At 42.0% G+C, this 17752-nt stretch overlaps 2 protein-coding genes across 5 annotated transcripts in view; both read right to left on the reverse strand.

Annotated features, from left to right (window-relative positions):
• Nucleotides 1–1241: 1241 nt before the first annotated feature.
• Nucleotides 1242–14782, reverse strand: tecpr1a (tectonin beta-propeller repeat containing 1a). Of its 2 annotated transcripts, none has more exons than XM_071463069.1 (24): nt 14592–14782; nt 12572–12811; nt 11727–11909; nt 11486–11608; nt 11273–11392; nt 10523–10697; nt 10326–10426; nt 9047–9148; nt 8775–8923; nt 7693–8303; nt 7306–7451; nt 6989–7144; nt 6541–6690; nt 6035–6192; nt 5684–5914; nt 5075–5171; nt 4821–4900; nt 4628–4684; nt 3995–4169; nt 3491–3626; nt 3241–3333; nt 2992–3098; nt 2488–2607; nt 1242–1779 (listed from the first exon to the last, which is right to left on the reverse strand). In XM_071463069.1, the coding sequence occupies exons 2-24, from the start codon at nt 12794–12796 to the stop codon at nt 1630–1632; spliced, it is 3645 nt and encodes a 1214-aa protein (XP_071319170.1). In that variant the 5' UTR covers nt 12797–12811; nt 14592–14782; the 3' UTR covers nt 1242–1629. The 2 variants fall into 2 exon arrangements, with proteins under 2 accessions (XP_071319170.1, XP_071319171.1); XM_071463070.1 differs by lacking the exon at nt 14592–14782 and adding an exon at nt 14316–14473.
• Nucleotides 14783–15704: 922 nt separating this feature from the next.
• The window catches only part of baiap2l1a (BAR/IMD domain containing adaptor protein 2 like 1a), a 28298-nt gene continuing 26250 nt past the window's right edge, over nt 15705–17752 (reverse strand). Inside the window, exon 14 of one of the 3 annotated variants that reach the window (XM_071462710.1) lies at nt 15705–17705. In XM_071462710.1, the coding sequence (XP_071318811.1) occupies nt 17633–17705 (73 nt within the window). In that variant the 3' untranslated portion in view covers nt 15705–17632. The remainder of the gene's footprint in view (nt 17706–17752) is intronic. The other 2 variants (XM_071462709.1, XM_071462711.1) reach the window with 2 other exon arrangements.

A 17752-nucleotide genomic window follows, 5' to 3' on the forward strand; every position in this document is an offset into this window, starting at 1 on the left:
CAGACAGTTACTCACTATATGATTGAATTTAGGTAGCTACTAACACAAACTAACGCCTGAACAGATGCAATTCATCAGTGGGTATGGTTTATGAATATTTCTTAATGGAAAATTGTATTTTAAATGCATTGCTTTTGGTCAAACACTATTCCGACTTTAGATAGTACCATTGCAACAACCACTAAACTTACTGTGCAATAATAATATCTTACACATTTATAACAAAAATATAGTGTATTTTATGACTTTTATGTTTTTCTCACTGCTCAGTCATTCTACTACCATCAGTCCAAAGGAAGTAGACAAAATTGTCCTGAGAAAGAGGAAGGTTCAGTTTTAGCACTTCAACCACAAGACCTTTACAAGTAATCCACATTTTCCCCTTATTTACAATAGTAATCATTGCACATACTCCAAGACATTGACATAATAATCATAATCTATTTTCTTTTTAAGAAAATAACATCAAATCTTTATAAAACATCAGTTAGCTGCGTGTGCAAGGCAAGCAGTAACCACCACAAGTAAATTAAGCCATTACAGAGCTCATCAAAGCTGCTACATGCTGGTTCCAAAAAGACACTCCAACTGTACTCCAGTCGATGGATAAACCTCTAAGTTCCCTGTAGAAATACAAAGTCAATATATTTTTTCCACAAGGAGCTAGAGTAGCAGTTCTTGTCTCATACCACTAACAGCGACTGAGGGACTTCTTTTACAGATGTCTTAGGCTTTCACGCTCAGCCATGGTGGTTTCCTCTTGCCCATCCAAACTCTGCCTCACACAGGTCTCCCCACATTGCACAGATTCAGATTTTCTGGCCAAATGAGCAGGATTGTGGCATGCAATAAACCCAAAGTTAGGCTACAAAAAGTCCTCTCAGAAACCTGTGGGGGATGCACAGAAGCTGCATCTATGTCTTTTCTGCAGTCTGTGTCATAAAGTTATACAGCAATGTGTCTGATTAGCAGACTATAGAGGTAACCTGGGTCAAACATTTTCCTGCCTGTTTTATCCAGTTTCGGGGGTAATCAGGCTTTACTCTCTTTTATCATGTGTTATTAACCTGTTGCCTGCAGGCTATGATGAAATATAATTTTTATTTTGTACACAATAGCAGCTTTGGAGCTGACAGTTTTCCAGCTAAGCAACTGTAATTTAAGTACACTAACCTTTCCCTATATTATATATATATATATATATATATATATATATATATATATATATATATATAAAAAACAACACAAACCAATAACTCATAAAATGTATCTTTTAAAAAACATCACCCTTTCACCTTCACATGTGGTATAAAGACCAAACAAACCAACAACATTGTCACATCCGGATGAATAAATAACAAACAAAATGCATTAAGACCATCAAGTTCAGCGTCAGTGACAAAAGACAAGCAGCAACAGCAAAAAATGAGTGAGAAATGCCCGTACCAAGGAGATGAATGTTTAGGACAATGACAAATGTCCAAAAATCAAAACTTTCAGCTTCACCGACATGAAGGGTTAAATTATGACTGCTGCTACTAGAAGTGGTTTTCAACAAAACTTTACTACAATATAGGATGTCTACGCACAGTATGTGTGCACCTTTTGTGTGTGTGTTTGTGTGTCAGTCTAGCATCCCACAGCATTGCCGTTGACCTCCGTGTTCCTGACCAAGAGAGGGCTCCGAGGGGGTGGGACAGATGGGTCTGTTAGAGAGGGTAGACGGATGCGCGGTGGCTCCATGGAGTTCCCTCTGATTGTGATGTGATCCCATCCACCCTAAGAGACAGGGGGAGACAGAGAGGGAAAAATCAGCTCCAGCCACTTATGTTTGTTAGCAGGTAAACCTATTTAGTATCTGGCTTTAAGCACTTTACAAACTCATTTCAACTCATGTCCTTCCCACTGTGAAACACACTACTTTATTGTTTTTTCTCCTGTAATTTGTACAGTGTGAAAAACCTACCTACTGCAAAGTCAAAGTAAGCAACTAATATTTACTTGACTGTTATTTACAATGATGATATACTTTTTGCTAAGTGCTAGAAATTCTGGTTTTCAAAACCACATATCTGGCATGTGTTCAGGAATGTTAACTTATAAACAACCAACATTTAAAGAAATTTTCAGTTTTTCCCCATTTTACTCAAACTTTCATCAGAGTAAATACTTCAGCTGCAACTGTGAATTAGGAAAACATTGCTGTATTATATTTACTACATTTTGCATGGTCATACTTCACCTCTTTAATAAACATTTCTGCTGGACATGCTGTATAGTTAAAGTCCAGCATAAGTGGAAAGGACGGGTGTTGGGTAAGAAGAGTTCAATAAATGTGGTAGCTATTTATGATTGCAAATGAAGGCTATACCTGTATAAACACCCTAAAAATGAGATAAATGTAATGAACATTGCGGTAACACTCAACTCCAAACAGATACAGCCTTGAGGAATGTCACAAACACTTTAGTTTCTTTGGTGCCTCACCCCAATGCCGTAGTCCCACGACTGTCCTTTGGGCTCCATGGGTTGGACTCCAAGTCGATGGCACACTGTCCCACAGCTCAGACTGTGGCTGCCCTGCACCCTGTCTGCTATGATCCACACCTGCACCCCCACAACAACAAAACAACAGAAATGACCAACCAAACAACACAAAAGTATCACATCATCGATCATTTACTCATTACTACATACTTTTACAGACTACAAGTGAACATCAGAGCCACCATTTACCTATTGCAAATAAAGGAATATATTCTAAATCAATAGTTAAAGCTGCATCGGGTTTGCATGTTGGCAGCATCATCCATAAAATATCCAGCCGGCCCGTGATGCTTCACACCACAGAAAATCAAAGTCTCAGAACTGCTGAATTAATATGGTGGCTGTTACATCCACATCTATCAGTTATGTCAATGTAGACAACAACATGAGGTCACTAACAATTAGGGAAGTTTCATGGTGAAGTACTGTTATCCTGGTACCCACCTGGTCCAGAGGCCCTACAGAGACCTTGCGAACATTATTAGAGATGTGTTCCCAGGAGGAGCCCTGAGGGTAGCTGGGAGTCACACCCTGCCTGTACCACAAGTTACCTGGACAAGAAATTGTCACATCAGAGATGTGGTGAGAGAGCGTCTACCAACAAATATAAAGTCTCTCAAAAGCATAGATTTTTAAATTAGGATGCATCAGGTATTCAAAAATGTAATGTAAATACAGATTCAGTTGCTTCACCATTTTCATCTACAGTGTAGACTGATGTCCTTCCAACAGACACCTGCTTCAGCTTCTGTTTGGCTGGGGAGGGGATGTGGTACCAACAATCTCCTGCAGAGGGAGACACAACACACACATAATAGAACACACGACTGTTTATAACGTCAGAGGCTGACAAGTTTTTTATTTCTTTAACTCTGCTCATTTTAAGTAAATCTGAATATTTGATTCCAGGTTGATGGATGTGTTCTGTTCATCAGCCACTGACCTGCAGGGCTCTGAGGAGAAACTGATCCCCTATAAAAGGCAGAACCATCCTTTGCAATGGCCCAAACCTGGCTGGCACCACCGATGGAGATGGATTTGAAAGGCTGGTCAGTTCCCACATGGAGCCATGAGGATCCCTGAGGGACCAACAAGAGTTTGTTAGAACAATTACCTCTCAAATACCCTTTAAATTGTTTTTGTTGCAGCTGCACTGGAAGTCCCTTTTCATTGTCCATATTTAGCTACTTATCAACAGGAAATGGACATAAAAAATGTCCTCCTGCAGTCCTCCTGTATCAAAGTCTTTTATGAGTTTAGTCCATCAGGACTAAAGCAAAGGAGAGGATCCAACTCACTGTCCAAGTGAGGGGCAATGTGGTAATCTGGACTAATCTACTCTGCATTTGTGATGAGAGCAGGAAAATGGCAGTGAATGTTTAATGATGACTCCCCAGGTGGTGTGAAACCTGTTCATGTTTGCTTGCATATCATTTATGTGACTCACAGCAGGTGTCAGTGCGGTGACTCCCAGTCGGCAGAGCACGTCTCCCTTGTTGCTAATCGCCCATAAAGGAACCACGTCCACACTGCTCTGAGAGGCACACGGCAGGATGGTCACATCACTCAGTGGGATGGGTGGGATTTCTTGCCAGGGTCCTGTAGTGGTCAGTTTACATTTCCTGTGCAGGAGAAAAAAAAACACAATTGCTCACATGTGCCCTTAACTGCAATATCTGCAGCTAAAGATGAGGTGTGGCAAACGACCAATAATAATAATCAATAATTGTAAAGAAGCTCCTTTTATTGTGTCCAACACCTCCACATATTTTACATCAATTAAATATACAATGCAGTTTAAAGAGCTATAGTAAAAACCATCCGATTAGCATACCATGTTAACATTAGCAATATGTTTTGCTAATTATTAATGATTAAATATAAAATATATTTTCCCACACTGACCAAAGATCAACACCTGTCAGACTTTGTCTCTATTGACTGACTAGAAAGAAAACAAACAAACAGACAAACACACACACACACACACACACACACACACACAAATGTCAAGTGCATTCAGACCATTGTTGAACAAATACGTCGGAAATTAATATGCTTGTGTTGCTTTTTATAGTACCTGGCCCATCGCCTCCGACGGACAAAGTCCTTCATCGTTTTATAGCCATGATATGACCTGCACAGAGAGATGAGGGAGAGGAGGGAACAATTGTAAAGAAAACAGAAATAAGTGAAGGTCATGACTATGAGGGCAGCATGATTTGAACCAAGAGAGCAGCAGGTGTGTTAGAGGAACAGCAAATGAAACTTACGCCGGAAAATCAGCTGCATATTGCCAACCTTCTCTGTCTGTCCCTCCAGAGACACCGTAGTCGATGGCCCAGTCAGACGCCTGAAAACAGCATATGTGGGAAGTGAAACACAGTGAACACATCTGTTTTTCGGACTACACGCCAAGGCCAAATATTTATAGTATTCAAACTAAAGTTAAACTGAGCACCAAAGAACTGGTTTCAAATTGTGACAGGGCATTTCCCTGTGAGGTTGTGTGTGTGTCCTTACTTACCCACGTCCACTGAGGTGAGGGGGGTTTGGTATTTGTTTTTGTGCACTCATGTAGTCCTGATGCATCACTCCACATGTAGCGGTCTGTGGGTAGACCTCTGAAACAAAGACAACACACTCACAATAAGTCATGACTGACTTTACACTTGAAATCTAACTATCAAAAGCAATATGTCCTTCAGCTGCAGTAGTAAATTTTGAATTAGTTTCTCACATCATGATTTAATGGATGATGTTTAGGGGAAATACGAAATGTAAAATATCTCTGCTTGTGTATAAACTCTTTAAATCCCATGAAATGGCTGTAACAGGTAGACTTTCACTAGTTTTATTTCTCACAAGTGAAAGATGGAATGTATAGTCAGTGCAATTTCATCACAGTTCTTAAATGTGAAAATCTACCACTCCTAAATACCTATGCATATGTATGTATCAGTCAGCCATATTAGGACATTTCTGTGTTTGAGACAGTACAATTACGCTACAAAACAAATCATATAAAATATGAAATATTTCAGCAACAATTTCTACTGACAAAAAATGTTTCACAAATACCAAACAGGAAAGTACAAACTCCTCTTCTCAGAGGTATATGGAGCGAGTACTCTACCTGTTGGTGTAGCCTGTGACAGGGTTCCACCTCTGGTTCTCATAGATGTACACGCTCTTGACATCAGTCTGTGTGTAAATGTTATCTGTGCTGCTGGCCAGTCCCTGGAAGAAGCCGCCTCCGTAGCCCCCAGTGTAGACCCAAGCAGTGTGGTCATAGCCAATCCCCCACACGATCCCAACACTGTTACACTCCACCACCCGCAGGTGACCTCCAACCTGCCGCCAGAACCTGCACACAGTAAAAGTGGTTACGGTAGAGAAGGGAAACTCTTTTTTTTTTTACTTCCTTATTTATCAGAAGTGTTATATTCTTTCTCCTGCGTCCCAGTGATGTCTGGTTTATTCTTACATCTGGTCACAGGGTGTGGGGTAAGGCATGGCCTCCAGACTAGGAGAGGGCTCACTGACAAAGATGTCTCCTTTACAGGTGATGGACCAGATGGCCTGTTTGGAGGGAGGACCCTGGATCCCCCTGGAGTCGCAGCATGATACACTCAGCAATGCCAGCTGGGACAGAGACAAATGAGAGGTGATAAGAAGAGACAGAAAGACAGCGAGAAAAGGGAAATGGTAGAAATGTGTATGCAAATCACACGGGCATTTCAGCAGACAGAACGGCAAAAATAACAGTGCACAATTTCTTTCCTCTGTAATCGTTCGTTTTTCTCAGCAGTTATTTTGATCAATAAGGGGAAAATTCCATCTTTGCATGAAAGATTGTTATGTATTTAGAAAACTAGTGTTGTTTCAGTCTCAGTTTCAGCTTCAGAACAAACCATTTGGTTCTAAATCCTTTTTTTCAGATGGAAATCATGCACTCCAAGAGCAAGCTTGCTGTGAAGTAGCTATACATACCCAATCGTGCATTTCCAGCTCAGTGGCTGCTGCCAATCTGATTGGCCACCTCTGTTTGGTCCGCTCAGGAGTGTAGATGGCAAAAGTGTGTTTGGAGTCATTTAGCACAGGGACTAGGATGGTGACCTCGTTGATGAAGGCATGCAGGTACTGGAGAGAGTGACAGCAGGGATGGAGGAAAAGAAAAAGTCGAGAGACAGTAAAAATAGTAAATAGAGGAAGAAAGAAGTGGTAGTGAGCAAAAGCAGTACTGATTCATTTCAATGAGTCATACTATTTTCACAGGGTATGTTGTGTTAACATGTACAGACACTGTGACATTCTGACGATGACACTTAATTATTAAAACATCTCCTCCACCTCCCTCAGGAAGGCTTATGAGGCTGTCACATAAACTATATCAACACAAATCTAATCTACACAGTATGAAAACGCACTTGTTCCTCACCTTCTTCTCCTCATAGAAGTTGTAATAGATGAAAAGGATGCCGTCCTTGTTGCCCTCAGGCCCTGAGAACTGCTCTAAAGCAAAGTGAACGTCTGTCCACTTGTGTGGTTTCCAGTCTCTCCACCATTGCATGGTTCCCTTCTTCACCCACACAGACTTTAATGTGGGGAGATCGGGTAAATAAATTGATAAATGAATGAATGAAACATGGAGGAAAGAAGAAAACACACCCACATAAAAACAATATAACTTAGGACTTATCCCAGAGATCAAGTTCAGAGGTTCCTGCACTTGGGCAGGTCATAAATTCAGTGTACCTGTTCTATGGCTTGTTCATAGTGTCTGAAATTATCCATCTCTCTCTTGGTCCTCTCACTGAGTTGTTCAAAGATTTGTCTCCGCCAGGCTGCCGTCTGGGCTGGGGTCACAGACAGACTCATGGACTGGACTGACTGGATCAAAGCTGGAGGAAGACAGGTAGAGTAAAAAAATAATGACTAACATCAACAAAGGAAAAGAACCTACACCAGCACCAGAGTTTTCTTGCAGACATGAAATGGAAATGTAAGCATGGTATCCCGGCCTGCTGAGGCAGCATATTACACAAATGGCTCTAATCCCCTCTTATATCCTTAACAGCCTAAATTTTTGCCGCATCAATTCAATGAGATACTAAAAAAATTCAGCTATGTCACTGAACTCACATGAAGTGTTCATTGGGCAGCTGAACCAGTTGAGTTGGGAGTGACTGTCCACAGAGCAGCCTCCTCCGCTGACCCACGCCCACAGTGGGTGCTCATCTGCCCCGTACGGGTCTTCAATGGCAAGGGTGTATGTAGCTACTGATGACAAGCTGCAAGTATCGACTGATTCCAGCACTGCTCCGGACTGGGCCTGTTGGACCTGTACCTCCTCCAGGTCCACGTTACTCCACTGGGGGTCAAGAGGACCTCCAGACTGACTGGGGGAGAGAGCTACACTGGAACAGGGAGCTTTGACCTCTCCTTCTCCGGGTATGGTCTCCTCCTCCAGAACAGCAGGAGCGGCAGATCCGACCTCTCTTAAGGTCTTTGCGGGCTGTCGATCAGAGACGAGCTCAGAGATGAAGCTGTCACTGGTGACTTTGGGGATGTGGGGTTTGGGGGTGTCAGAGGGTTGGTCAGAAGTGTGATCTGTGGGGGCATCAACAAAGGACTCTGGGGAGTCTGAGGTGGCAGGGCAGGTGGCTCCATCTGCAGAACCTTTCTCTGTGTCTGATTCCACATCACTCACTACTGACTGACCACGCACCTCACCACAGAAGTAACATCCAGCACTATGAAGTGGAGGAAGAGAAACCGAGTGAATTTATTGTTTCCCAAGCAAATATGTTAATATTGCATGTATGTTGACATGATGGCCTTCACTGAAAACTGATGTCTGCAATTAATTAAAGCTGCTTCCTGCATCTTTCAGTAAAACTTGGAGATTAGTTATATCAGTTCAAGCATATTTTCCAAGAGTCTGAGCATCAATTTTAATCAAGTCATAGTGTTAGAGTGAAAGATTATTTTCTTGTTTGAGGTTATGTTTAAGTTGTTCACCTCCTTCACATCTCATCATATGGCAAATGTTTACTTTGTCATTACACTGACACTGATGTTTGAGTGTGAACCTTGTGTTCCTCCTACATTAAATTATTATTATTGCATATTTTGTATGCATGTGTATGTGTGTGTGTGTGTGTGTGTGTGTGTGTGTGTGTGTGTGTGTGTGTGTGTGTGTGTGTTCACTGAGGCTTCTCCACCTCTGCAGGCTGTTTGCGCTGGCACTGGAGTGGGATCGATCTCCATCTCGGGGAACACTGATAACCTTCCAGGTTTTCCCACTCAGTTCACTGGAGGTCACACCTTGTCTGAAGTACACCGCCCGGTCCTCACAACTGATACCCCACACCTACACACATCAGCAACAGGTTGTCATCAATGTTTCCAAATCCAAAATGACTTGATAAAGTAACAATGTGGTAGAGAAGACAGAAGGTACTGGATATGTTACTTCCTAACGCTCAGAAATCACCTGGTCATTGAGTCCCACGTTGATCATGATCATTTCTCCAACCATGCTGATCCAGCCAGAGCCACAGGGGTTGTGGGAGTTCACGCCACGTCTGAACCACACCTGGAGAAACAGGAATGTGGGGAGAAAAGTGCTCTTTAGCATAACACACACCTGCTCCAACACTGTCATTACCAATTTAGCCGTAGTCTGCCGTAGTGGCCTGTTCCTCTTTACTAAGCATTTTAAGCTACACCATTCAGGATCTTTGTTCACTGTGGGACTTAAGCACTGTACCATAAGGTGATTTTATTTTGTATGATGGCCAGAGAAATGTGATGAGTTTGAACTCATTCTGTGTACTGTTTAAATTTTTGTTAATAGGATCAGTTTTCAATAGATAAGATAGAAATATAGATTAATGTATTACTTCCAGCCACTCGCAAGTCATAAAATGAAAAACATCATAAGGTCAAAGAGGTACATCTGTACACCAGTCTTTTCAACAATGAAAAGGGAAACTGAGGTATTTTCATCCCACGCACATGCGCATTTGACGAAAATACCGTATTGAACTCAAGCGAAGCGAACACGCACATTAAAAAAACACAAACACAAACTTCGATATGAACGTAAGAGCCGCATGAAACCGGGCAAAGAGCCGCATGCGGCTCGGGAGCCGTGGGTTGGCCAGGTCTGCCCTAGGTAAAACTAATGCAGTCTAATTTAACAATTTCCAATAAATCCTCCTTCATGACAGTTTCAATGATCAGTTTTTGTTGAAACTGCGTTGAAGCGGTGTTGATTCAACTGTATAATCATTTTGGAGGATGTAGTCTGTCCTTCTGTTGAACTGCACTGTGTTAGGTTGACTGGTGTTCTACTTATTTTGTCCACCCCATTCAAATCAATGAGGGCAGGCTTAACAACACGATTTGTATAATTCAATACAGTTCAACAGCACTACAATTTGCAGCCTTTAAAATAATCATAGAGTTGAATCAACACATCTTTAACAAAGGGGGGGGGGGGGGGGGGGTTATTGCAGAGCTGTTGTATTAGACTACATTCATTTTAGTTAGGTGTTCCTAATAAGCTGACAAATGAGTGGATATATCCACACAGTTATGTAAAGGTATGGAAGTAACTAAGTGTAAGTAAGTAAGTAAGTAAGTAAGATACTGGATAATGGTACCAAAAATAAACAAAGAAGCAACTTAAAAGTGTTTAATTAGGAGCTGGCTGGTGAAGATTTTACTTAAGTGCAGCAGTTTTCCTATGTTGTCATAGAATTTCTTACTTTGTTGTCTTTGGTCACAGCCCAAACCACATTGATTCCCACGGCTACATGTATGGCTCCCACATCAGGACTGGGAGAGTCCACCACCGCCCAGGAGGTACCTGGCATGCAGAAAATAACAGTCTCCATAAATAATAATAAATAAACACAAACAGATACACACACCACATCCTCCTCCCACTAGTGGGCTTGTGTACCTTTGGGGCAATCTCGGCCAATGCCCTCTCTGACAATAAGCTGCCCCTCCCACAGCACCGCCCAGACCAGGTCCCCTGGACCACAGCTGATCTGGACTACCTCCCCAGGGAGAGTCACCTCCTCCCACAAGGAGCCCTCAGGATTGTGGTGGTAGATTCCCTCTCTGAACCACACCTGGATGAAGACAAAAGGAGAGGTTAGATAATTAAGAATGATAGTGAAACAGTTAACTGGGAGGGGAAGAGATGTGCATCAAGCAATGCAAATACACTAATGTGACAAGACTGTGAGTGTGTGATCTTGCTATGGGCATTAACAAGGTCAAAAAATAATACAACAGACACACAAACACATCTTTAGTATGTGTGTATATAGCACAAAATCTTCACATCTATTAGATTAGACAGATGCATTACATTAGACACTGTTATTAAAGGTGTTATTTTATAAAGGCTGACATGTTTTATGAGCTGCATGTCAGCTAAGGTTTACTTTTATCTGCAAAATCCACTTAGGTTGCTTCTCTGCCTCCATCAGCTATGATGTATCACTGTATTTATATGGCGGATTTATGATTATTGCTCTTTCACAAAGGCAAACACCAGGAAATGTATCACAGAGGACAGTAAAATATATCTTTTTCCACACTATAACTGACTTTATTTGTGCAAATTACAAGCTAATCAAGACTTTAAGTACATTGGATACCTAAGGCTAAGATTAGCGTTACATGTGAGTATGAGCGGTACCTTGCCCTGTAGGGACACAGCCCACAGTGACAGCCGGCCCCTGGGCTCCTCGCTGATCTCCCAACCTCCACAGCTGATGTCGCTGAAGGGATCTGGTAGACTCGTCTGCTGTGAGGGGATCTGTCAGCACACAAAGGAAGAGAGGCGCAGGTGAACAAACTGACAGGGTTCACACACACACACACACACACGCACACACAGTACAACACTTACCTTTGCCCAGGTGTCCATGGCTTTGTATCTCCTGTAGCGGAGCCATCGCCTGCGACGGACACAGGAGTTCCACTTCTTGTCTTTGGTGTAGGTGGCGGGGAAGTCGATGGCGTAGGTCCATCCCTGCAGACACAAACCCTCAATCGTTAAAACAGGGCACGGATAAAAAGGACAGACGCTGATGTCAAGTAGGGAGATGAAAACCAAAAAAAAAAAAAAAAAACATCCATCAGACACTCACCCCTTTCTCCGTGGGCTCTCCCTCAAAGTTTTCATCCACATACCAGTCTCCCTCCCACTCCCAGCTGTTGGAGGGAAGTTCAGAACTGTCCAGAGGTTGGTGTTGCAGCCCTGTGACATCACTCCACTGCCAGCGGTCACTTGGCAACAAACGCTCAGAGAAACCATCGACAGGATTCCAGCGCTGACAAAGACAGAAAGCGATGGAGGTTAGAACACACAGAGGGTCAAAAATAGCCTGGTTTCCCTATAATCCAATTGAATCAAATCCAGTTACACTGAGTTTCAAAATGTATTGCCAAACACTAGTTTATTGTGATGCAAGAGGAAGTCACGAGAGCAGCACTACCACTACAGAGCATTGACCTAATGCACATAACCTCTCACAACCTGATGGTCCAAAAAGTTTGGATCCATGAATCTAATTGGTCCCCCTCCACAGATAGGTACAGTATGCTGTCACTGTATATGTTTATTTATTTATTTATTTTTAATTTCAAAAACTGGTTCCACAAGTACCTCTGAAAGCACACAGCTGACCTTGTGCTGGAGTTAGCAACAGGGGAAGTGGAACACTGCTGTATGAGGATGTTGCACTTTTCAGTCACTCAATCACACATAAAACTAGCCCTAAGGGAACTCCACATTTTCAGTTTTACTCAGGAGACTTTGTGCAGGATGTAAAGGATGTCCACAGAAAAATGTAAAGGTGTTTTTAACTTGGATAGTGAGAGAAAAAATACCTTAGCTTTCTTCATTTGTGTATTTTTAACCTTGACTCAAGTAAGCATCTTCAAAAAGCATGAAGCAAACTCTGTGTACACAGTGAGACTGAAAGAGACCCACTTGATTCTCATAGGTCTCCTCCTGGTAGCGGACGGGGAGGTCAGAGGCGTGGACGTTCAGGTAGATGTTATTGTCACAGGCGATGCCCCAGCAGCACTGCTGAGCTGCTGTCACCCGCTTGAACTCCATCTGGGCATCGTGGCAGAGCTCCCACTGCTGGCCCGCCGTGGACAGGCTGTAGACCCGCCCATACACATCCACCGCCCACAGCAGGGAGATGGGCATGGCTGCACCTACAACCTGGGGAGAAGGAGAAAAAAGAGTGGGTGAATGTAGCTGACAAACTGACCACGATGTATGACTGTATCAGGTATATAATCTGTATCAGCTAGTTCCAGTACATCACTGAAGCTAATTTTCACAACCAGCACAACATTATTTAAGGCTGCTTCATTACAGTACGTCAAATGAGTCAAATTCAGGAATCATTTTACTTCTCTATTTGCAAATGTTGTCTTGAATTTCAAATAAAGTCATGAAGGTTACATAAATGGTGTCTACACAACATGTATTCATAATAAAGGACCAAGTGGTGGGTCTGCAGGGTTGGAAAAGGTTAGGAGAGAGGCTGACAAGAAGCACAAAATAAATTTATAAAGCCAGAGACATAAATTAAACATGAACATACTGCGTTAGTCTAAATATTGCCTGAAGAATATTGATGAACACAGACCGTTTCAGAATACACTTCACAGGTGTTACTAATAACATTAACATAGCTTGTTGTATTCCAATGTCCTTTTAGACCATGGCAGTGTGACAGTGGGTGAGCATGCACAATGCCACAACCCTGAAATTGAAGCAGGTTGACCAATTTCAAAAATTCAGCCGTTACTAATCTGATTACTTACACCCTAGCTTTTTTTCCCACTGTGACATGGCCAAAAGCCTGTGGCTTTTATGGCTCCAAATACACCGCACAAAATGTGTAAACTGTGTAACTCTGAGTTTCTGATGGGTAGCATTCTCCAGTCTCGGCTGCGGATAAGTAACAGGCTACAGTTTCTCTGTGAATAACCTTCATTAATCGGCATCAACAAACACACACATGGCACAACGTTAACACCCAGCTTCTCCCTCTCTGGGTTCACATCTCTCTCTGTTGTAAAGGTCACTCTATTACTGTTATAGTAATAGGAACATACACATTTTAAGCACTGTGGTAATTATCCATAGTAATTATAAACTTTAATTCTGATCTGTGCAAAAATAGTATTGAAGAAAGAAAATGTTAAAGCCCATTTAACCTTGGTAAGAAAAAAAGGGCAGAGCTGCACACTGCTCCTGAACTCATGATCCTGATTACAGTGTGGCCACACTGTAATCAGGATCATGAGTTCAGGTGGCACTGACCCTTGCTGTACTATGTTTACACCACTTTCACTCCACTTCCGAGGGTCTGACCCAAAAGCCTCGTCACTGACCCCTCTCTCCACAACCTGGGCGGCGCTTTCACAACACCTCAAGCCTCCGTATCCAAACGTTAAATCGACTGTAAATACTGTAAGCCATGCCAGGCTTGCAGAAAGCTTGTTGTTGTTGTTGTTGTTGTTGTTGAAGTGCTCTCCATTTCGTTACATTGCGTAAGCGACAGGGATGCTGCTGCTAAAAGGCGTATCCTCCGTCACATACATTCAGCGCGTACAGATAATACTGGTAAAACAAGACAGGCCCACAGGTACCGCGAAGGTGCCAACAGTGATGACACAACAGTGAAAAAAAAAAAAAAATAATAATTATTTACATATATACGTGACGTTTGTTACAGGGTTTGTAACAGGGCAGCTGTATATTAACACCATGCTATCGGCGCAGGCTACACATGAGCCTTAATTGATAATGCACCGCAGGTGTGACTGGCAGGAGAGAGACACTTGTAACGCTGCTAACAAACACACACCGTGTAGTAGAACCAGCTGGAGGCTCTAACGACAGCACTCAGCTTGTTTTTTTTTTGGTGCAGGCTTACAGGCTTAGTCCTCTAGAAATAGCAAATTAACAAGAGTCCAAAGACACCAACCTCGACCTTCCTCGCATAAACCGTGTGCCGGCGCAGGCGGGATTCCGCCGCTGTTCATCCAGCGAGTGAAAATGAATGGACAGCTGGTTAAATCATAATGTACCCTCTGATACACACATCCTAACTCCTCTCCAATGTGAAACAGGAAGTGTTCCTATTGGCTGTTTCCGCGGCGGCAAGTGTTTGCGGCCGTGGGGTCCAGCAGGGGGCGCTGCAGGCTCACACGCCACAGCAGATGCCCCCGAGCGGCAGGAGGCAACGAAGGTGAAGCTGCAGGGCTCCTGACCCAGAGCCGTAAGGCTTTCATGTCAAAGGCCCCCGAAACAAGAGCAGACTCATGTTTTATAAGGTTTCTGAGCAGCCTAATTAGGGAAAAACATGCACGCATGTACAGGCATTATTTGTTTGAATGCTCAATGACAGGCCGGTATCCAAGTGTGGGTGATCTGGGCCAGGGGTTTGGCTTTGAAACAGCTTGTGCTTTGTTAACATTTCATCACATCCATCCCGAGGCTTATCTGAGGCCGTCGTTTCCCTCTCCTCTCCCTAGTACCTGTCACATTGTTGTGCTTGTTTACAGGAGCAATGCTGCACAGGTTGTTTTCCTGGTGAACAACAGCTGATGAGACAGGAACAGTCGCAGTAAAATCCATGCAAAAAAAACAAAAAAACAAAACAAAACAAAAAATCTACTGGCCTCCTCTCTAGCTGTCTGTGCTCCATGTAAACCTTTGTTTTAGTTTAGAGAGACACGCTTTGGTGTCAAGTATGCTACAGTAGATTAGTGTGCTGTTTGTGTTGCAGCCTCACTCTGAAATAAAAGACTGGGAAAGAAAATGGGAAAAAACTACAGGTGAGATGTAAGGATAAATTCTAAACATGTAGAAATATGTAGGCATTTGATCCCTGTGCCTCTAGTTTGAAATCCCTGATTTAAGTTCTTCTTTGTTACCATTGCTAACACTATTTCTTGTATTTGTGTATCACTTTTAATCCATTTGTGTCGTTGCAAGAGTGCAAGTTTTTTGGAATCCTTTATATATATTCAGCTGAGTGAAACATAAAACAATGTGTAACAGAGCGCCAGCCAGAGGACAACAAAACGCACATGAATTATGCAGACTTTTACTTTAGCATGTTTTATTGAGAAAAAAAGAGACTACACTGGCCAACACAGTGGCAAGGTACTGTGAAGAACGCATGTGGCATTAACTGTCGGTGTGATGGGTTCACCTACACACACATCAGTGGGTCTACGAGGTTTCATCAATCAGTTCCTCATCATACACTTACATCCTGTAAAGCAAATACATGGCAAAAAAGGTTTTTTTCCTCACAAAATAGTTAATACTTTGTTGATTTTAAACGACGACCCACCATATACATGTACAATGCAAATATCTACCAGTAAGGTACATCTTCATTTTGCATAAACTGTGCATTGTTCACAGAATCTACATTAAGCAACAATGGAACCGTGAGTAATGAAAAATATTCCCTTCATCAAAAGGTAATTTTACCCATATAAAATACATACAAGCAGTCAAATGAAAATCAGCGTGGGCTCCATGGCTCATATTGAGCACAGTGGCTGTCATGTTTAAAGGGGCACCTTCACAGAATGGACTTCTGTATATATATTTTATTTAAATATCGCATACAAGTGTATATAAATAGCCTTCCTCTTTCAATCTGTGACGTACTGTTTTGCCTTCACTCAAATGACCAACCTTTTTCCCAACACGTCACTTTCCCTTCATTCTCACAACCTCTGTATATCACAATGCCTCTTAAAAAAGAAAGACAAACATAATTATAATAAAAATAGAAATAACAATGTAATACATTTTTTGTAATATATATTTTTTGGCAAGTCAGGAAGACAGCCCGGGTTCTGGTCTGTTTCATCAGCATCAGGTCACTATCATTTACATGTGTATTCACTCTGTTTTAAAACACTGCACTGATTGCAGCACAGACAAGCCTGAAAAGACCGTACGACACTCTCTGAGCACTCCTCTTCCTCTCAAAGAGACAATCATAAAGGGAGAGTTCACCCCAAAATGAAGACGCAGGTTTTATCTCCTTATTCACATGTCAGTAAAAAGTCCTAAGATATCTATGGGACCATATTACAGCCTCAGTCTCATATCACACTGCTGACATCTTCAAATAAACAACATGCAAACATAAAGAGTCACTAAAATTTCTTCAGTTTTGCACCGTTAACGCACGTTTTTTCGACTAAACAGGTTGGCCCAAATATCCATTATTATGTTTGTCCTAAATTGTATTTTTTTTGGACCTTTTGCAGTTGACAAAAAGAAAAATCTACAAATTGCTTGGATTTTGATGGAAACTGGTTTTGGTTTTTAAACTTCTTAAAAAGACAATCTTGTACCTTTCAGTACTTTGGAAGATGAAGTGTTTTCTGGTTTTATATCTTTCATTTAAGTTTTAAGATATAATCCTTTTCATTTAAAAAAAAAAAATCAAACCCCATTTTTGATACCATTTATGGGCCTGCTCTTTACACTGGAGTTTTCATTGTTTACAATTAATGCTGGATTGTGACTGACTGCATTAAGGGTATTCAACTAGCAAAACATGGGTTGACTTTTATTGTGAAGCAGCCACAAGAAATGCAGGTAATTATCAATTTGACAATTACACTCATGACTAGATGAAACCTAAATTTTCATTTTGGGTTGAATTATCCCTTTAACACAAACACAAATGGGATCAATAACATTTTGAAACATTTTCTTTGTACTCCAAAGTTTTTCAGAAGATCCTGTTTCTCCATGTGTTGATTGTGTAATGTTTCACTGCTGTGGCTAATGTAAAGCACACACTGGCACAGTAGCACACACTTATTAGGAAACAATGGATCCCTCTAATAGGGCAGACTGGTACTGAGAGAGACTGGCGTGCAGGCTGGTGAGATGTCAGGTTGGGGTGATGTTCAGTGTGTTGCAGGGGTCCCATGTGGCATGATTCCCCTGAAGGCATGACAGCGGTGAAAATTCTCCTCCTCTGCGTCAGATGTTTGGCGCTGATCTGTCATTTGTGACAGTTGGCCTCAGCTTGACCGTGGCGAACGGATTCCCTCCTCTGCAGAGGAGAAAATGGTTGAAATCATTTCAAATCCACCATCAAGT

Source organism: Trachinotus anak, unplaced genomic scaffold (genome assembly GCF_046630095.1).
Source record: "Trachinotus anak isolate AG129_WGS33_773 ecotype Australia unplaced genomic scaffold, CSIRO_AGI_Tana_v1 ptg000025l, whole genome shotgun sequence".
Taxonomy (NCBI): Eukaryota; Metazoa; Chordata; class Actinopteri; order Carangiformes; family Carangidae; genus Trachinotus; species Trachinotus anak.

Excerpts from the sequence above, each read along its gene's own strand:
- tecpr1a (XM_071463069.1), bottom strand. The coding sequence starts at position 12,796 with ATGCCCATCTCCCTGCTGTGGGCGGTGGATGTGTATGGGCGGGTCTAC. Across the intron at positions 11,910-12,571 it reads AGGAGACCTATGAGAATCAA|CGCTGGAATCCTGTCGATGG; the intron begins GTGGGTCTCTTT and ends TGTCTTTGTCAG. Across the intron at positions 7,452-7,692 it reads CTGCCCAATGAACACTTCAT|CTTTGATCCAGTCAGTCCAG; the intron begins GTGAGTTCAGTG and ends GTCTTCCTCCAG.